Raw genomic sequence first — 17,678 nt, forward strand, 5'->3', positions numbered from 1 at the left:
GCTTCTCTCCTGTTCGAGGTGGGATAGGCTTCTCTATTTTAATGTCTACCTGATAAAGCCATAAAGCATACAATGAGGCAATCAAGTGAAAAAATAATTAAGGAACTTGCTTTCCTCTGCCTCCCTCCTCCACCTCTTTAAGTTGCCGCTGCGCAAATCTGCCATCGCCCTATCGAATACTGCTTTCAAGGAGAAGTCAAGGTCAAGGTCGTTGGTCCATCCCCTAATCTTTGCCATTTTCATTGCAGCAGCTTTCTTTCCTCTTTTCCTCTTCCCCCCCTCCCCCCCTCCTCTCTTCTCTCTCCCCTCTCCCCACCCCCCTCTCCCTTCCCCCTTCTCTCCTCTCCTTCCACTAATTCCCTTCCCCCTTCCCCCTCTTCCCTCCCTCCCCTTCCACGACCCTAGTGAGTACCGTGTTGTCCCCTACCCGCACACATGATTGCACGGAAGAATTCTTCTTGTCAGTACCTCCTCGTCAATTTCACATCAGCGTTCTTGGAGAGTTTGATCACGCACGATGTCTCCAACTATGAAGCAGCTATGAAGCAGAGATAGATGGAGCAAGATGTTTTTGCAAAGATTTCATAAAAAGGGGTATAAATTGACAAAACAAAATTTAGAGGCTACCGTCTGGCATTCGCAATCACACTGTAAAAATCATCCCCAAAACATCTCACGCTTTCAGTCCGAATGCCAGCAAAGGTAACGAAATTGCTGCATAAACACATAACACAAAGTTTCTCATCAGGTATGTTCAATGTTTGCTAGGTGTCAGATTTCATTGCTTCATTGTACTCCCTGCCTTTTTTTCGAGCTCCTGAATGCAGGGCATGAGGCTACGAAGCTGCTGCTCAAACTTGCATGACAAAACCTGAAGAATTTTCCTCACTTTCGCGCATTCATCTCCTACATGATTCTGGATCAAAGCAAGCACCTGCCCTGAAATCACAAAAGGAGACGAAGGCAATGGTAACCCCCCGCCCTCGATGATCCATGCGAGAAAAGATCGTATCGTATCTTACCGTCTGTCCATTCTCGTTCTCAATATCAGCTCTTGCACCAGCATCGACAAGCGCCTGGACTCCGTCAACCTGCCAGGCTGTTGAGATCTTAGGAGCAAACTCGGCAAGTATATCCAACTTGGCACGACGACGCAAACCACATCAAGGGTGTGCGCTTTTCAATCGGAAGCAATCCGTCGCTTCCAGTAGTGATGACGTTCACATTCGCTCCTGCCTGCAGGAGTGCATGGAGGATATCTGCCGAACCGATCAGTCATGGTCAGACCAGTGGGGGAACAAAGGTACGCACTGAGGTTTCCTGACAGGGCTGCCAGGTGCACTGCGGTCTCTCCAGAGGGTGTCAAGACTTGGTCGGGGTTGATGCCAGATGAGAGCATCTCATTCACAGCCTGCTCCTCACCCCTGGCGACCGCGTCGAGGAATGCATGCCCATCCAACTCGACAGAAGCTGTCGCATGAGGGCATGCCAAGAGCCATCCGAGGACGAGGACGATAGACAGCTGCTTCATGTCGGTCACTTCAACGGCTGAGCTCTTCTAGGCACTCCTGGTCCTTCCCTCAGCTGGAAACTATCTCCCTCCTTCTCCTCTTCCGAAGTTTCTTCGCGCACGCTGAGAGTCACTGTCACCACAGCTGCTGTGCCTGGTCGCCTCGATCGCCAAGGCCAGCGTCAGAGGAGGAAGAGCTCCCTAGTGAGTCACTACTGGTCGACGTACAATCTTTGCTGGAGGGCAGCTATTCAAATCACTACTTCATGAAGCTACCATATTTGATGCCATTTCTATTTCCTATCTGAGGGCTCTGAGGCAATGTCTTCACCCTACCACAAATCGGGCATGACCGTTGTGCCTATCTCTAGTGAAAAAGTTCGTTAGAGAGATCAGTGGGTGACTCCCCCGGACGCCCGGCCCGGCCCGGCTTGATTCCCGAGTCAGGTCTAAAACTCAAACAAGTAAACAATTATCGACTTTCAAGGACATCAAGTTGGGCATATAGGAAACCAAGGTGTGATCCTAATTGATATTCTGAGGCGGGTTGTTTATTCTTGGAATTAAAACTTGCGTGAAATATTTGAAATATTTCTTTATAATTCCTACGTTCATTCGATGTTTGGGTTAGCAATTTTAGAATCTGGATGTTGACTTGGAAGGCTATTTCGGGAGTGAAAAAAAAACTCCGGAAATAGAGCAGGAGAGGCAGAGGGATTTAAAAGGCGGGGGAGCGGTGGTTCCAGCACCAGCAGGTTGGAAATGTGTTCCAATGAACGTGTGCAAGAATGATTATCCCTTATGATTTACTTGATGTGATTGCGACCACTCTGTTGTGATGTTATTCAATATTCTGACCTCTTGACGCAGCAATGTTCGCTCTTCTCTTCGACCTTGAGGATTACGCCACCACCTACCGCGCCACCCGCGACGCCTACCTCAAGGCCGCCAACGAGCTCAAGCTCGCCACTGGCCCCTACAAGGCTGCCCGTGACGCCTACGTCGCTGCCACCGCCACCTACACCAAGTCCCTCTACGAGTAAATTACTCTTCTGGGAATGGAATAAATTATCAAAAATCACATTCTGGTGCTTTCTCTTTGTTCAGTTCTGGTGTCTTCCTTGTTATTTTCTCAGTTGTGCCAGTTCACTTCTGCAATGACTTCCCAAAGGTGTTTCCACCTTGAAATTCTGCATGGATTATTACTGTGGTTGCACTTACGAGTGCGTTGGTTCGAGGATTGACCTGCACATAGAGTGTGCAAGGAAATGTGCTCGGTTTGCGACACTAGCACGATGATATGGCTGACAAATGCAAGCGAGTCCACCTAGAATCAGTATAAAAGTATATTTCAAACAGGACTTTCATGCAAGATTTGTTGTTGAATGCTCCAACATGCCACACTCTTCTAGCACTGGCATCGACCTCTATGCCGTACAATTACAGTGTGATGCCATGGACTGGACTGCCGCTGAGCCTTCAGTTCGCATCCGATTCTTCTTGGGCAAGGCAAGTTTCCGGGTGAAATGCCGGTGGTGCCGACGGTGGTCACCGGTCGCCGTGCGAGATTTCACTGACTCTCTGAGTTGCATTCAACCTGGCACACTGACTCTGTTGATCCCCACTCGCCCAGCTGTGATAGTGTTTGCAACCTGGAGGACTGGCAAGTCAATCAACGATCGATGCCGGGTCACGGCCACACTGCCGTCGCCGCTGGCCGCGACTGTCCGATCGCCCGGGAGTCCGATCTGGTCTTGAGCCTGCCGCGCCGTACCGGGCCGCCACCGTGAGAGTCTAACTGTAGTTTGGGGGACAGCAGTCGGCAGGATTAGGTTTGGTTCTCGCTGTCTTTTCTCTTCTCGCCGTTTGGCCGCTGTGCGACAGTGTCAGGGTCAAGCCTCCTCGACTCTCATTATTGTCCTCGTACTGATTTTTCACTTCACTTTGAGTAAAGTAAGTGTAAGCGGCGGGAGCCGCGCTGACAGATGATGCCGGGCCGTCACAGCCTGAGGCTGACGGTGGCTCTCCTGATTGTCCTCGTACTGCTTTTTAACTTAACTTTGAGTAAAGTGGCAGCCGCTGGCCGGCTGAGACGCGGCCAAGCCTTCGCCGGCCGGGCCCCGGCAGCCGCGGCCGGGCGGCACTGCCGCAGCCGGCCCCGGCCGTGAGGCTGCAACTCACGGTGTCACTCAGTCGCCGGGAACGCGCCGACTGCGGCACAGTGAGCCCGGTTCATCAGGCACTCGCCGGCCCCGGCAGCGGCCTCCCGAGGCTCAGGGCTCCGAGTCCGAGTCCCGGCGGCCGCGGGCCGCCGCCGCGCGGGTGACGGCGCACAGTAGTGCCGCGTGCGGTGCTGCTGAGCGGGCCCCGGTGGCCGCTGAGAGGCCGAGGGCCCGGGCCGGAACTTCCGGGGCCGACGAGTTCGGAACCCCGGGGCAGGGGCTCCGACGAGTCACACCGAGTACCCGGCGGGTCAGCCCGAGTCCTGGCAGCCAGTCCCGCTCAGCGGCTCAGTCACGGTGCCGCCCGAACTTAGCCGACGCCGTAGGCGCGGCTGCCGCAGACTCGGCCACCCGGCGACCAGTCACGACTCAGCCGTTGCGCGGCAGCCCTGCCCCCGCGCCGGGCCCGTACCGTACTACGGTACCGTGTGGCACTGAGCCCGGCCAGTACCGTGGGCTGAAAAAAACAACTATAAAGTGGTTCAATTTGTGGACCCTCAATCAAAGCTTGAAGTACTTGAGAGTCATTACGGTACGTCATTTGTTGTACCTGATATGCACTAAAAATTAATTTATTTTGTACCACAAAACTTTCTAAAAACCAGTGTTTTAAACCGGTGCTCTATATCAGGGTTTCTTCGGAGCAATCGTCCCTACGAAGTGGGGGTAGGGGTACTTGGAAACGATTTCAACATCGAAGGCATAGGGGTACCTTTCAAGGTCAAGGTGTAGGGGTGATGCAAATTACATTGTTTGAATTTATAGAATTTCTTATCACTTGGCATCTTATTCCAAACGACGATGATGGGATGGAGCCAGAACGGGTGGGGTAGTCAGATTTCAGTGAGCTCTGGGATGATCAAAGGGGTAGGGTTGTGTCACCCGAAATAGAGCAGAGGGGGTATATATAGACTTGAAGCGAGGTGCGTCGGCAAGAAGAGGTATGCATCGATAGTGAATATTGTGTTATGATTGTTGTGTTTGGAGTAGCCATAATGATTGTAAGACTTGAAGAATGTGTGCAAGCACTTGTAGCACATTCCTCATGCGAAATGTTGTTTGATATGCGGGAGTCGTGCTGTGTGATCTCTGCTTTCCCTTCTGCTTTGGTTGTTTCTCACCAACGTCGACAGAATGTTCTCCGTCCTCGAGTCTGTCGCCTTTGACACCGGCTACGCTGGTTCCAGCGGCATCCAGCCGCAGTCCTGGGTCAACGGCAACGGAACCTCCTACATCTACTTCGGCTCTGGCGAGTTCGATGGACAGGGTTCCGGCCACGACTACTACGGAACTGTGAGTGCTATGAATTACTTGCTATTGTTTGTGCTGACACAGCCCTCAGCTCTACATGCCCTCCACTGGCTACGTCAACAACTGCGATGGCGGCCGCTCCCACACCTACTGCGACTACCGCCAGCAGTAAATGTACAGTATGCTATAGTTGACAGGCAGTACCGCATGGATTATTTTTAATAAAAATTCAAAAAAAATGAACGCACTGAATTCGCTCTGTTGAATCACAGAAGCATGTGTTGTATTCATGACACTCTTTCTACATGGAAATTTGATACATGTTTGGAAGAGAGAGAAATTGAATGCTAGCACCAAGCATTGCAGTCTTTCTTGAATATTAGCTGCTCGCTGCGCTAGCATTGTTTGTTCGTTCTCTTGGTGACTTAGATCTGGCCCGCGTGTTCGAGTTTGAGTTGCCTTTGTCTGATCTCATCGTCCACCCGTCTTCATTCTCCTCGCGAAGCAGCATCTCTCGCTCATGCGGATGACTGCTGGATGGCAGATGGAAACCATGTGGAGCCTCCACAGGCCGCTCGTGCTCCAAGACTCGAAAGATCGGGATAAACCACTGGAGAGGAAAGTACAGTCAATCAGATGCCAACTGCACCCTCCCCATTCTACCTGTTTGTCGTACAACTCGAAGCCAGCCGCCCGTCGACTCGCCACGCTCAAGTTGCCGGTTCCTGACTCGTTGTACCTCCAATCGTCCATGCTCTCCCTAAGATCGAGCGGAGCTCCCATCTCCGATGTTTTGGAGACCGCAATGTGGATTTCCTTCTTCTCCCCCAGCAGCATTTCGAGTAGCGGCGCGGTCCCACCTCCGAAAATGAAGATAGTGGAGAGCACAACGATCAATGTGGTTGTGACAAGCACTGCTTTGGTTTCTGGAGAGACTGCAGTCAGCGAGTGAGACTGCATGTTGAGGACCAAGGAGAAGGCGATGGCTCCTCGGAGTCCTGAAAACCACATTATGAACTGCTCCTTGCTGGAAATCTTCATCCCAGAGTTCTGCGACTTCCTGTTGATCAAGAAAGAGAGAGGGAAGATGTTCAGAGCACGTCCCAGGAGAATCAACACCATTGCACTTATGATAAACCCAACGTGGAAGCGATGCTGATCAAGAGAAAGTCAGTACATCGTGCAATTGCAACGCAGCAGCTCGCAAACCTGCAAGGTTGGCAATGAGAGTCCCATGTACGCGAAGATCGCCGTCTCCGCCATTAGCGCAGCTGTTCTGAACGTTTGCTGAGCAGTCATTTGTGTTGTAGGAGAGAGATTGTAGTGAGTGTAATGTGACATGACAATGCCAGCAAACAGAATGGCCATGATTCCTGAGAGGTTAAGAGCTTCCGCAAGCAAGTAGGGGAGGTAAGCGAAGACGAACATGAGAGCTGCTTCCAGAGAAGGATGCTGATAGAGCCGAGTGAGCTTAAAGACTAGAGCGCTGAAAAGAGCAACGATCACTCCAACCACCCCCGAAAATAGCGAGACGAAGACAAACTGAAGGATTGCAGACGTCCAGCTGTCATGCTCCCTCTCATAGAAGCTGAGGAATGTCCGAAAGAGCACGACGGCAACTGCATCGTTGAGGACGCTCTCACCGAAGACGAGCATGTAAAGTGTTGGGTTCACATCCAATGCATGGAAGATTGCCAGAGTAGCAACCGGGTCGGTCGCAGAGATTAAAGATCCGAAGGTCAAGCTGTCAAGCATCGTGAGAGGATAGCTGACCTTCATCTGCCCAAGCACATACGTCCCAAGTCCAACGACCAAGGTAGAGATAAGAGTCCCAGCCACCGCAAAGACAAGAATGCTGCCGAAGTTGATGAAGAAGTTGCCTTTGTGCAGGGAGTAGCCGCTTTCGAAGATTATGGGAGGGAGCATGTAGATGAAGAACGTCTGGGGATCGAAGGTTATCAGGTTGGACAGTGTCTGCCCACTCAGTGTGAGGATGGAGCCAGCGAGAATGCCGAGCACGATCGTCACGACGGATTCAGGGAGGTACTTGATACAACGCCAGCTGGAAGTAGCGAGCAGAAGGTAGGTACAGAAGATGCAGACGCCCAGGAGGGTGACGACCACGACAAGGTTCCAACTCTGCGCCTTCTCCTCTAGAGATATTTCCTCTGCACTCCTCCCTCCCCCTTCCCCCATCGCCAGCCACCCAGCCATGGCCGCGGCCGTCAGCCACACCTTGCATGCCATGGCCAACAACGCACCCGCCTCCCCGCTCAGTCCCAAACTACAGGTTCGGGGCCCGGGCTGCTGCCCGGGCAGCTGCCCGGGGCCTGTCTAAGGGCAGGAGGGGTGATGAGGGTTTCAGCTCATAGAAATGGATGGAGGCCGGGCTGCGCTGTCGACTATGGCGGCGGCGGCGGCGACAACAAATGGTTGGGACGATCAGAAGAGATGATAAAGCAGATTGAAGAACTCTGATAAGACGATACCCACTGAGAGTTCCTACTTATTGATGGTTGAGACGCAAAGGTATTGCCATGTACTAGGGAACAGGGAGCGGCGATGTCCAATGATGTTGATGGCAACTGAAATGCGCGGGAAGAATTCAAGGATCTATGCGAGATGAAATTTTTTGATTGATCGCCAAAGATATAGATATGAACTTTTTTGAGCAAGTAAGGAAGCGTCAACGACTGGTATTGGCGTCACTTTCTTTCCTGTTACAAATATGTCAGCTGGAAGGAAGGTTGGAGAAAGGGGAAGGTGGACTGCGGCTTAGAGGGGGTGAGCTTCAGATTCGGTTCGAAAAGGGAGGCATTGGTACGCAATTATGCCGAACATGCGGGAGAGCTGGGCATAACAGCAGGACATGCCTGTCCAGGTCACACCATCGGAACGCTGAGTACTATTTGTCCAGTCGGTCATCCGAGGAGGCAGATCAGGAGGAAGACATGCACTCGAGGACGCATCCAGTAACCAGCAGAGCCTGCAGCATGTGTGGTTCGCTCGACGTCACGCATGGACAGGCTGATGCGGAGGGGCAATGGTGTAGATTCTTTTGTAGGATATGTACAGTTGAAAATCCCCTATCGGAGTCTTTGCGGACCAAATGCTTGCTGTGTAGGAAGTCAGCATCGTTTGGGTCAGTTCAACTTGGAAGAAAAGGAGCAGTTCACTGCAAGAGACACAGGTATGCTGATGAGATGAGCGCTTTGACATGCTTATGGTCATGTTAGGCAATCGGACGAGGTCAACGTTATTGGACGAGTTTGTCGCTACCACGCTTGCCCTCTTCGAGCTACCTTTGGAAGTCCGCAGACGCGAACTCTCGAATATTGTTCCGTGCACAAGCTTGATGGATATATCGATCTGGTTCACAGGAAGTGCTCCTTCTTTAATTGCGATACAGTCGCAAGCTTTGGGGACCCTGGGGACAGGATGCCGGTCGCCTGTGCCTATCACAGGTTGACCCAGAGCTGCTCGCGCGTGCTGATCTGCTTACACGCCTTTTTGACAGAGAAACGGGGCACATCTACGTCGTCAGCAGGAAGTGTGGCCACCTTGAAGGGTGCGAGACTCAGGTACATTGAAGTTGAGGCTCCTCCGACATGTCTATGATGGTGGTTTTCTTCTGAAAGGCTGTCTTCGGAGACTCCAACGGGCCAGCCAAATTCTGCTCACAGCACAAGCTCCCACATCACATAGATGTTGTCAACAAGGTGAGCTCCCTGAACGAGATGTGTGAGTGTGCTCGATGTGAACATGCCGTGAACCAGAAATGCAACATTCCTGAAGGGTCCTCGAATCGAGGCTTTGGGAGTTCTGCCGCCAGGATGAATTACAAGAGACCAAGGTAATGGGTTTCCTCGCTGCTGCTGGGAAATGGCAGGCTTGATCACTGACTTCGTATGGCCAGGCTCTTTGCGGAGCCCCTACTAGGTGCTGGTGCTCCAAGAATATGAAGCCTGTGCTGATGGCGTGCTCATTGAAGCGGCTGAGATTGAAATTCTTATCAGCCTCGGCACGGTGCTGTAAAGTCCATGGGACAGATCTAAGTTAAGTTATTCTTTTCAGTGACGTTTTACCTTGGTGAACGCTCATTATAAATCTCTTGATGATCCCGGGCCTCGGGCCAGAGGCGATCTAAGGTCGTCTCTGATCCCAAAAGTATCATATCTGCATCGGATCAACTTCGCCGGGCAGTGAGAACGATTATGATCAGGGAGGCCATGCCATGATGGCCGCAATCAGGCGGATTCAAACGGAGCTGCCGCTCACGCCTGACTCACTGGGGGTGCTCAGCGGCTCACGCCCGGCCTCACTGTCACCTTGGCAGTGCGCCCGGCACCGCTGCACTGGCAGTGCCAGGCTGCTGAGCCCGGCGCCAGGCTGACCCGGCCCGTGTTGAATCATCACGGCGCGGCCAGCGGACTCTGACTGCAGCCCGCGATCATCATGACTCCGTGAATCATTGGCTAGTACCCGCCGCCTTCTTGTCATGGTTTTGAGCCCGGCCGGCCCGATGGCACTGCCGCAGTGCGGCCCGGGGCTTATTAGGCTAGGCTCCTGGCAGTTACTACGAGTAGTGATCGAAGGCCGTAGTACAATATTGCATAGTACTTGTGATTTAAGTTAAATTTGAGTAAAGCAGGTAAACCGTTAAAAGACAACCCCGGGGCACCGCTCGCCAGCGGGGAGTAGCCTGTTGAGTCACCGGTGGGGGTACTACTACCCCCGGTGGGGGTCACCTGTGAAGCAAATAGCTGAATCACGGTTGACGGGTAGTAACGGCGAGTGGAACACATGACGGGTCATGAAGTGCTTTCAGCCAGTGGGGATGACCAGGGGTGGTACCCCGTGACGCAGAGTTTGAATTCCGAGAGCCGATGGGGGACGGGTGTGGTTTTGGTGGAAGTTCAGGGTAGGGTGGAGGGGGTGGGGTCAATGCCAGTCTTGCGGAGACTCGGCATCCCCCCCGTCCCCACCCCCTCCACCCGGCCACTCGGACGAAAGGGTGGGTACAAGGAAATGCAGCAACCGGTCCATCTTTGGCTCTAACTTGAGGGCGACTTGAGTGAATACAACGGGGTACTATGGTACGGTCTATGAGCAGTAAAATGTAGGGGTGCTTCAAAGTTTCGTTATGGGTGGTGTGGTTCTTGCGACAGGTAGGGGGGTGGTGCAAGGGGTCATGCTTGCGAAAGTTGATGAGGTGGTACCCGGGAGGGTGGGTTAGGGGGTGGGGTTATCCTCAAAGACACGGGTAGGGGTACAAAGTCAGGAATGAGCCAGGGTGGGGGCATCCTTACTGCGAATGCTAGGGGGGACCGGCGATGATGGCGACTGCAGAAGGGGGAAGACGGAAGGGAGAGAGAAGGAAATGGTTGTCATTGGACCAGACATAGGAGACGAACATGCTTGGATTTGATTTCGCACATGAACAGCAAGGAAGATGATGGCTCCACCAGGAGTAGGAAATAGGATCATGGTAGAGAGGGGAGAGATGAGATGGGATTAGCTATTATTGGGCCCCAGCACAAGATCAGGAGCTTAGTTCTTGCATTGATCGAGTTCCATTTCAAATGCGAAGAAGCTCTGAGTGCAAATTATGTGTCTTTTTGGAGAGGAGACGATTGGACATGACCAAGTCAGCCTCTTGCTATGACGACAGAACAGACATGCTTTCATTCTTTGAATTCCTGATCGCTTGGCTTCTCAGGTACTGTTCCGGGACTATGTCTGCAGGAATAGGATTATTCCTAACAAAAAATGTGATGGGTAAGCTTCAGGCTGGAATGCATTCAATCATATGAGTTGCGTCTCGTTCTCAGGGCAGTACACAGTCACGAAAATCACACCGGGAGGGCCAGCAGCAAGGTCGACATTGTTAACATTTCCAAGTTGTGACTTTGTTGAGAGTAGAGCAAGAAGCGTGTCCATTGGAGACATTCTTATGCAAGTGAACGGAAGAAGGCTTGACGGGTTGGGGCTGGATATGGTGAGGTCGCTCATTCTGGGGCAACCTGGGACGCCATGTGAGCTGATGCTTCGAAGACTTCAGAACGGAAGGCAAGAGATCCTGACACGTCTGCTCCTCTGAAAGCAATCTGCAGGAGTGCTGTGTTCGTCACGTCCATCCTGAGAGGAGGTGGCTCCAGGGAAGTCTCTCCTCGTGTGAACAACCAGGCTCAAACTCCCCGCGAGCAAGTGAACATGGGGTATGAACCTGTTGCTGTGAACTCGGCCCCGAACTTGAATGGGTTTGGTGAGCATCAGTGGTGAGGAAGGCATCTTGCAGTCATCTCAAGAGTGCTGAGTATTCACATGCAGGAATTCCATCACTCCCATGACAGCAAATCAGCCTCCTCAAGCCCACACTGAAGGGGAGATGACACACTTGCATGTCGAGACTGGGCAAGAGGAAATGATGAAGATACAACCACAACATTTGTTCGCTGGTGCTCCCGAGAATCGCAGCCCTAATCAGGACAAGTACATCCATTCCTATGATCCTTATGTCATTTCCTGAGATTCAAACAGCCAATTTTTCCCAAACGTGAAGAAGTCGCCCCCTAATCCAATCTGTAAGTTCTTGTCAATGTTTGACGCCTCGTTTTGATTGAGTTTTTGTTTCGCTCGCAGACTCCAATCTCAACAGAGGAGCAGCATCCTCTCCAAATCCGATGAACTCCCTCCCTCAAGGTAATCTGATGATGCACAAGACCCTTCTATCGCAGTGCCGTGTAAAGATTTGTTACCAGCTCCTCCACAAAAAGCTGGACTGGGCATGACATTGAGAAATGATATGCGAGGGGATCTCCGCATAACAGATATCGTGCGTACCATGTCTTCGTGAGTTTTTGTCTTTACCGAATTCCTGGTCAGGCACCCAACGGCCCCGCTGACAATGCAAAGAAGTTCAAGAGAATGGACATCATCACAACAATCAATGGAAGAAACGTCAGGGGGATGTCAGTGGTTCAAGCACGCGACCTGATCATGGGGCCGGTCGGAAGCAGTGTGATCATCGGGATACTAAGAGAATTTCCTGGTCAGCACCGGCAGGGGACGGCACCGGGGCAGTTCCTTGAAGTTCCAGTCACAAGATCATTGCAGAACGTCCCAGCATCGAGAGACAATGCCTCTAATCCGAAATTGAACAGACAACCAATGCCTCCTGCGCCACAAAACATGAACAGCACACCGTCTTTCCCGAGCGGTACTCCCCCTACCAACATGGCGCAAACTGCCGAATCTTCTCCCGACGAGCAAAGCAGGATGAAGAGGGCGAATCCTTCAATCAATGCACAGCAATTCAGACCTCAGGTCAACGAGGCTATGTGCGGCATTGGTGTCTTTATCGAAAGAACCTCCAATGGTCTACTTACAATCAAACAAATCTCCCCTGATGGCCCGGCCAGCAGGACGGCGGAGTTGCATGCCGGAGATTTCTTAGTCGCCATCAACGGGCACACGACATTGGGGATGCCGATGCAACAGGTGAGGAGCTTGATAGTCGGTAGGCGGGGGACTACCGTATCATTGTCTCTCCGCCGTTTGCTTCGAGACCGAAGAGCAGGGGACAGCTTAAGTCCCATCTATGAAGTCATGGTCCAAAGAGAACCCCCCGCTGGTGGAACAGCACCCCCAGCAGACTTGACAGTCACTCCCAAGCCAGACGCCTCACCCTTCAGCGGTATGATGACACCAGACACACAATCAAGTGCGACCAACGGGCTCTCAAGCGCGCGTTCCATGCCATCAACGGCTCGCTCGTACCCTCCTGGCCCTCACCCCTACACGCCCACATTCAACTACTTGGAGCAGCCGATAGCTCCAGTTCCTGAGGTCGGGGGTTTTGGTGAGGAGCTTCTCCTTGTGACGCCGGTTGCTTCCAGGGGATGGCAAACGAGTGCGGGGTTGGGCTGAAGCTCATCGAATTCGATGGGGCGATCATCATTCAAAGGGTCTTCCCGGAAGGTCCTGCTGGAAGGTGAGTTGGGCCTCACGTCCCCCTCGGGCACGGTTGATGTCCGGGATGGTTGATACTGGAGCTGACTTGACAACATGCTCACCCCTTCGTTTGCAGAAGTGGATTGGTCATGAAGGGCGATCTTCTGCACAGAGTCGATTATCAAACCCTTGCGGAGCTGACTATCGAGCAGATCAGACCTCTCCTGAAGGTACCCTTCCCTTCTAGCTCATTGTCCTTGCTGGTTACTTGCTGGACCAGGGCCCATACATGTCATCAGTGGTCCTTGGGCTGATCAAACCCAAGTATCGACTGCGAGTCAACGTCCGACTGCAACGAGAGTTCATCGCCGACGAGTTCGAGGTGAGCGCTGGCATGGTCGAGAGTAGAGCATGACCGAGAGCTTCCAGGCCAAGGATATCCCTGCCTTGCCACGATCGCAGGATCTGGATCTTGACGGCAATGATCCAGGAGGCAAGGAGCAGAAATCATCGACGCCCAGTTCGACCCCCTTATATTCTTTAACGACCCCCGTGCCAGTCTTGAGGGAAAAGTTCATCCCCCGAGGAACAGGACCAGACGTTGTCCTGTAATCTTCTCTTCCAACACAACACACACTTGTATATAGAGCCCTTCCCTGACCTATTTTTTCTCTCCTTCACGTCGAATAACACTAAGAGCGAATAGAAAGCGCAGTAAATACAGCCACCCCTGATATATTCTCTCCTCTCCTCCACGTCAACCATGTTACAAGGAGCTGGCAGGAAGCATCTCCTCAACCGGGGCCACTCTAGTTTCCCGGCGAGAGGTAAGTGTTTTCATCCATGTAATTCTTCATGGTGTGAGTCTTGATGCCGGAGCTCCATATGTACAGCAGGATGAGAGCCAAGCACGAGCACACGAAGGCGACAAGGAAGGCACCAAGGACCACGTGCCGATGTGTTGAAGAGTCCTTCCTGTTTGCAAACATGGTCAGCACCACTGCACACTTGTAACAAGGTAACGTGAAGATACTTGCTCTCTGTCTGCTCAAAGCGCAACAGGCCATCTCTTTCAGTCGGCATGCTGTCGGTTCAAATGCTCTGAGAAAGCATCGCAATGTGCCTGTGAACAGCGCTCCACTTTCCTGATTGACACGGAAAAGTCGTCAAAAACAACAACAATCAGTGTCTTCAAGTGCTTGTTCTGAATCTCTCTTCCTGCTTCACAGTCTTCTCTCTTCCTTCATCTTCTTTCAACTTCATGCATGTTTCTTCCTCCTCCCGCTTCCTCTCCAGGCCCCCGCTCCCTACTTCCCCCTCTGAGCTCGCTGCATGTTTCCTGCTGTTCCCCTCCTGCTCTCTCTCTCTCTGTTTTCAATTATGCCCCTGGCTCCTCTACCTTGCAGTTTTCTTAATTGAGCCTATAAGTAAACAATTGATACAGCAGAGGCGCCTGTACACGACCCGGTGCGAACGTGACCAGCCATGTCGGATGGGACGGAGGACGCCTCGGAAAGCGCCAAGGTGAGGGCGCTGTCTGAATGCGAAGAGCAGCACAAGAAGCTGTTGAGCTGCCTCAAGGGAGAGCATGCCCTGACAAGCTGGTCGAGTTGGACTTTCTGCACGCAGGAATCTGGGGAGTTCTGGCGGTGCTACGAGCAGTCCAGGGGGATCAAGATGACAGAGCAACCGATGGCGATATGGAGGCAGACGATGCAGAAGATGGGGATGCCTTCGACTCTGGCTGGAGAGAAGGTGCAGCTGTCTGGTGCTGATGAGCAGCACAAGGACTCTAAGCAGGAGGGAGGAGGGGGGGCTTCTAGTTGAGGAGGATGTGCTAAGGGAGGGTGCGGCAGGTGTTTAATCTCAGGTTGCATGTGGTGCAAGACTGGTGGATGCTTGTGAATGAATGTTTTGATCTTGATCTCATATGAAGGATGTTTGCATCATGGCAGGAAAAGACTTGCGTTTATGAGTCGCTCGTGACGACCATGCACCTGAGAAGAGCTGCTTGATGTGTGCGAGAACTGTCAGAGCTGAAAGGACCTTACAACCTTACAGTTCTTGGCTTTGATTTTGATCATACGTTCGAAACCAACGACATAATGCACATGAGTTGCATTCAGGTCCTTGGAGCTTTAGACTACGTTGTTGATCATACATGCACGAAGAACTCGTGTAAGAGAAAGAGAGATGCACGATTTTCTATTTACACCCACAACAACACAACATGATTCAACAACACAACATAAAGACGGAAAAGAACTGAACTGCTTACAATCAGAAATAAGACTAGGTGCAGGGGCCGAGACGTAAAGATCATTCAAAACTTCTGCTCCCATCTCCTGAGGATCAAAACTTAAATTGGCACATGCTTCCATGCGTTGCTCCTGGGTAGCCTCCTTGCTTCACTCAAGTTTTGTAGTTACCATGTGATGTTGGACCTCGACGGTACACATGACATTGATATCCTTGTTCCTGGTCTTGCCATCCAGAAGAGAGTCCTTCCTGATCTGTGCTCTTCAGTGTCTCTACAGCGTAAGATAACGCATGATAGACGGCCGTCCATCGTAGCATATCGGTGAGCATCGAGTCCAATCTGATTAGAGTGTTGGAACGGATGATTGGTCCTTGGCAGCAGCCTGACTCATCACAGGCTCAGCTTCGGTGGTTGCCAGTAACTGGCAGTCAAGATTGAAACCGACCAGGCGATCGCGGGCCCGGCAGGTAACTCGACTGTCCCACTGTTCCATGACTTCTCAACTTCAAGACGAGCAATGTAAACGTTGTGCAATGCTGCGGAGATACTTCTGCGCTCTTGTAGCAGTTTCTGAATGGGGCGATGAACACTACCCCCTGTGTCCCTCCTGGAGCCCTTTGCTACGATGGCGCGGAAAGGTTTAGAATTGATCAGACATTTGTATCCGGCATTTCCAACAGCAGAGCACGACGTGCTATGGCATAGAGTACTATTCTCGACATCGATGGTAAACTTATCCTTCTTGTTCATCTGGCCCCTCTTCACGATGACAGTATCCTTTAGACATCACAACGTGAAAGACGATCACGGAGAAGAGAACAATGATGCTTACGGGCATGTAGAACATGTGCAGCTCATGATATGACCTTTCTCGCCATGCAAGTGTTTAGACGAGGAATCTTTTATTTGTTTGTTGTAATGCTTCAGGCATCTTGTACATTGTTGTCGTGTGAAGAAGTGCATTCCCTACAACATCTTGACATGGTCATCTGGAAGTTCTTTGTTATATGATTCTGAACTATCTGATATGAATCCCACTCTTCTTCAGAACGCCAGAAGCAGGAAGGCTCGTTCTCCATTGGAATGGTGATTGGGCTTGCATGACTCTCATATCCTTTCTCACATCTGTCCGCTCTCTGAACGAGGCCAGGTAGTGAAGTTTCAGACCCTGGAGGATCGTTGGAAAGGGAGTAGAGTTTCCGGACCCTCTGGAACGATGACAATTCGTCAGGTGGTGCTATCCCCCAAAAGACCGCATCCTCTGGAACGATGACAATTCGTCAGGTGGTGCTATCCCCCAAAAGACCGCATCCTCTGGAACGATGACAATTCGTCAGGTGGTGCTATCCCCAAAAGACCGCATCCTCGCTCAACAAGCTCTGTCGCCATATCGTCGGGCGTGTCGAGCAGATCCCGTTTTAAAACTGTTTTAAAGTATAGTAAACATTTTACAGTATCGTGACCTGCGAGATCGGCATGGGACCTCCTTCCATGGCTGCAGCGGCGCTGCTAGCGGGGAGGAGAGTATGCGCGTTGATAGGAGCCGGTCTGAGCGTGTCCTCGGGTATCCCCGACTTCAGATCACCAGGAGGGATGTACGACACGCTGAGACCCGAGCTCTTGACAGCCTCAGAGTTGGAGAGGAGGGCGATGCGGGCGGATCCGACGGCTGTAGTGAGCTGGGAGATCTTCTCAAGGAACCAGTTGCCGTACCTGGAGCTGAGAAGACCGTTCATGCTGGGTGTGCTGGACAAAGAGGAGAAAGGGAAAGACACGTACAAACCCACGCTGGGGCATTTTTTCTTTAGGGTGTGTCATGACAAAGGGCTATTGAAGAGGCTCTACACGCAGAACATAGACGGGCTTGATTACAAGACAGGCATCCCGAATGACAAGATCATCTCCGTGCATGGATCTTTGGGGAGGGTTGAGTGTGAAGGTTGTAAGACTCCTTACCCTTCGGAGAAGTTTTGCTCGGAAGTGCGAGAAAAGATCAAGGACATATACAACATCGACGAGCATGCGCCAAAAGAGTCCAGGCCGATCGAATGCTTGAGTTGCGGGAAGCCTCTTGTCAAGCCAGCTACTGTGCTCTACGGTCGAAACCTTCCTCCGGAGTTCTGGGAAAGGAAAGACGAGGATATGCAGGACCTCGATGTCTTGATTGTAGCAGGAACCAGTCTTGCGGTAAGTGGAGGAAGAGACAAACCTGCTCGAATCCTCTGATTGAAGACTGTGCGCGAGCAGGTACAGCCAGCTGCATCGTTGGTGACGTTGACGAATAAGGTATCTCTTGCACGCATTTCTCCTTCCCCTGACATGCTGACCTTCACAGAGATCTGCTCGTATCGTAGTGAACAAAGAGGAGGTAGAACGGAACTTTCCTGTGTAGTGCAAGGAGGAGGAGGAGGAGGAGGAGGAGGAGGAGGAGGAGGAGGAGGAGGAGGAGGAGGTGGGGAGGAGGAGTGGGGAGGAGGAGGTA

General features: G+C 51.9%; 8 protein-coding genes across 8 annotated transcripts; 6 read left to right on the top strand and 2 right to left on the bottom strand.

Moving 5' to 3' along the window:
- Positions 1 to 630: 630 nt before the first annotated feature.
- Positions 631 to 1,614, bottom strand: GUITHDRAFT_165105 (hypothetical protein). The gene is made up of 5 exons (XM_005825836.1): positions 1,312 to 1,614; positions 1,141 to 1,259; positions 1,023 to 1,091; positions 872 to 934; positions 631 to 817 (listed from the first exon to the last, which is right to left on the bottom strand). The coding sequence occupies exons 1-5, from the start codon at positions 1,529 to 1,531 to the stop codon at positions 779 to 781; spliced, it is 510 nt and encodes a 169-aa protein (XP_005825893.1). The 5' UTR covers positions 1,532 to 1,614; the 3' UTR covers positions 631 to 778.
- Positions 1,615 to 2,376: 762 nt separating this feature from the next.
- On the top strand, positions 2,377 to 2,554 carry GUITHDRAFT_154593 (hypothetical protein; the record flags this gene model as incomplete). Its single annotated transcript, XM_005825837.1, has 1 exon — positions 2,377 to 2,554. The coding sequence occupies exon 1, from the start codon at positions 2,383 to 2,385 to the stop codon at positions 2,551 to 2,553; it is 171 nt and encodes a 56-aa protein (XP_005825894.1). The 5' UTR covers positions 2,377 to 2,382.
- A 2,312-nt stretch (positions 2,555 to 4,866) lies between these two features.
- GUITHDRAFT_115018 (hypothetical protein) lies at positions 4,867 to 5,155 on the top strand (the record flags this gene model as incomplete). The annotated part of the gene is made up of 2 exons (XM_005825838.1): positions 4,867 to 5,025; positions 5,075 to 5,155. The coding sequence occupies 2 exons, from the start codon at positions 4,867 to 4,869 to the stop codon at positions 5,153 to 5,155; spliced, it is 240 nt and encodes a 79-aa protein (XP_005825895.1).
- Positions 5,156 to 5,874: 719 nt separating this feature from the next.
- On the bottom strand, positions 5,875 to 7,029 carry GUITHDRAFT_44283 (hypothetical protein; the record flags this gene model as incomplete). The annotated part of the gene is made up of 2 exons (XM_005825839.1): positions 5,875 to 6,138; positions 6,193 to 7,029. Coding segments are annotated over 2 exons (1,101 nt in total), but the record flags the coding sequence as incomplete, so codon positions are not given.
- A 947-nt stretch (positions 7,030 to 7,976) lies between these two features.
- On the top strand, positions 7,977 to 8,945 carry GUITHDRAFT_143914 (hypothetical protein; the record flags this gene model as incomplete). Its single annotated transcript, XM_005825840.1, has 7 exons — positions 7,977 to 8,029; positions 8,108 to 8,173; positions 8,220 to 8,447; positions 8,501 to 8,564; positions 8,622 to 8,702; positions 8,760 to 8,836; positions 8,900 to 8,945. The coding sequence occupies 7 exons, from the start codon at positions 7,977 to 7,979 to the stop codon at positions 8,943 to 8,945; spliced, it is 615 nt and encodes a 204-aa protein (XP_005825897.1).
- A 1,773-nt stretch (positions 8,946 to 10,718) lies between these two features.
- Positions 10,719 to 13,548, top strand: GUITHDRAFT_115021 (hypothetical protein; the record flags this gene model as incomplete). Its single annotated transcript, XM_005825841.1, has 14 exons — positions 10,719 to 10,761; positions 10,815 to 10,860; positions 10,906 to 10,981; positions 11,038 to 11,261; positions 11,314 to 11,475; positions 11,524 to 11,567; positions 11,626 to 11,685; positions 11,745 to 11,818; positions 11,869 to 12,483; positions 12,658 to 12,831; positions 12,882 to 12,976; positions 13,073 to 13,166; positions 13,217 to 13,318; positions 13,366 to 13,548. 14 exons carry the CDS (start codon positions 10,719 to 10,721, stop codon positions 13,546 to 13,548), a joined length of 1,992 nt encoding a protein of 663 aa, XP_005825898.1.
- An 873-nt stretch (positions 13,549 to 14,421) lies between these two features.
- On the top strand, positions 14,422 to 14,763 carry GUITHDRAFT_115022 (hypothetical protein; the record flags this gene model as incomplete). Its single annotated transcript, XM_005825842.1, has 1 exon — positions 14,422 to 14,763. One exon carries the CDS (start codon positions 14,422 to 14,424, stop codon positions 14,761 to 14,763), a length of 342 nt encoding a protein of 113 aa, XP_005825899.1.
- A 1,909-nt stretch (positions 14,764 to 16,672) lies between these two features.
- Positions 16,673 to 17,588, top strand: GUITHDRAFT_115023 (hypothetical protein; the record flags this gene model as incomplete). Its single annotated transcript, XM_005825843.1, has 3 exons — positions 16,673 to 17,383; positions 17,444 to 17,482; positions 17,532 to 17,588. The coding sequence occupies 3 exons, from the start codon at positions 16,673 to 16,675 to the stop codon at positions 17,586 to 17,588; spliced, it is 807 nt and encodes a 268-aa protein (XP_005825900.1).
- Between the last annotated feature and the right edge of the window lie 90 nt (positions 17,589 to 17,678).

The sequence above is a fragment of the Guillardia theta genome, assembly GCF_000315625.1.
Source record: "Guillardia theta CCMP2712 unplaced genomic scaffold GUITHscaffold_80, whole genome shotgun sequence".
NCBI classification, from domain to species: Eukaryota; class Cryptophyceae; order Pyrenomonadales; family Geminigeraceae; genus Guillardia; species Guillardia theta.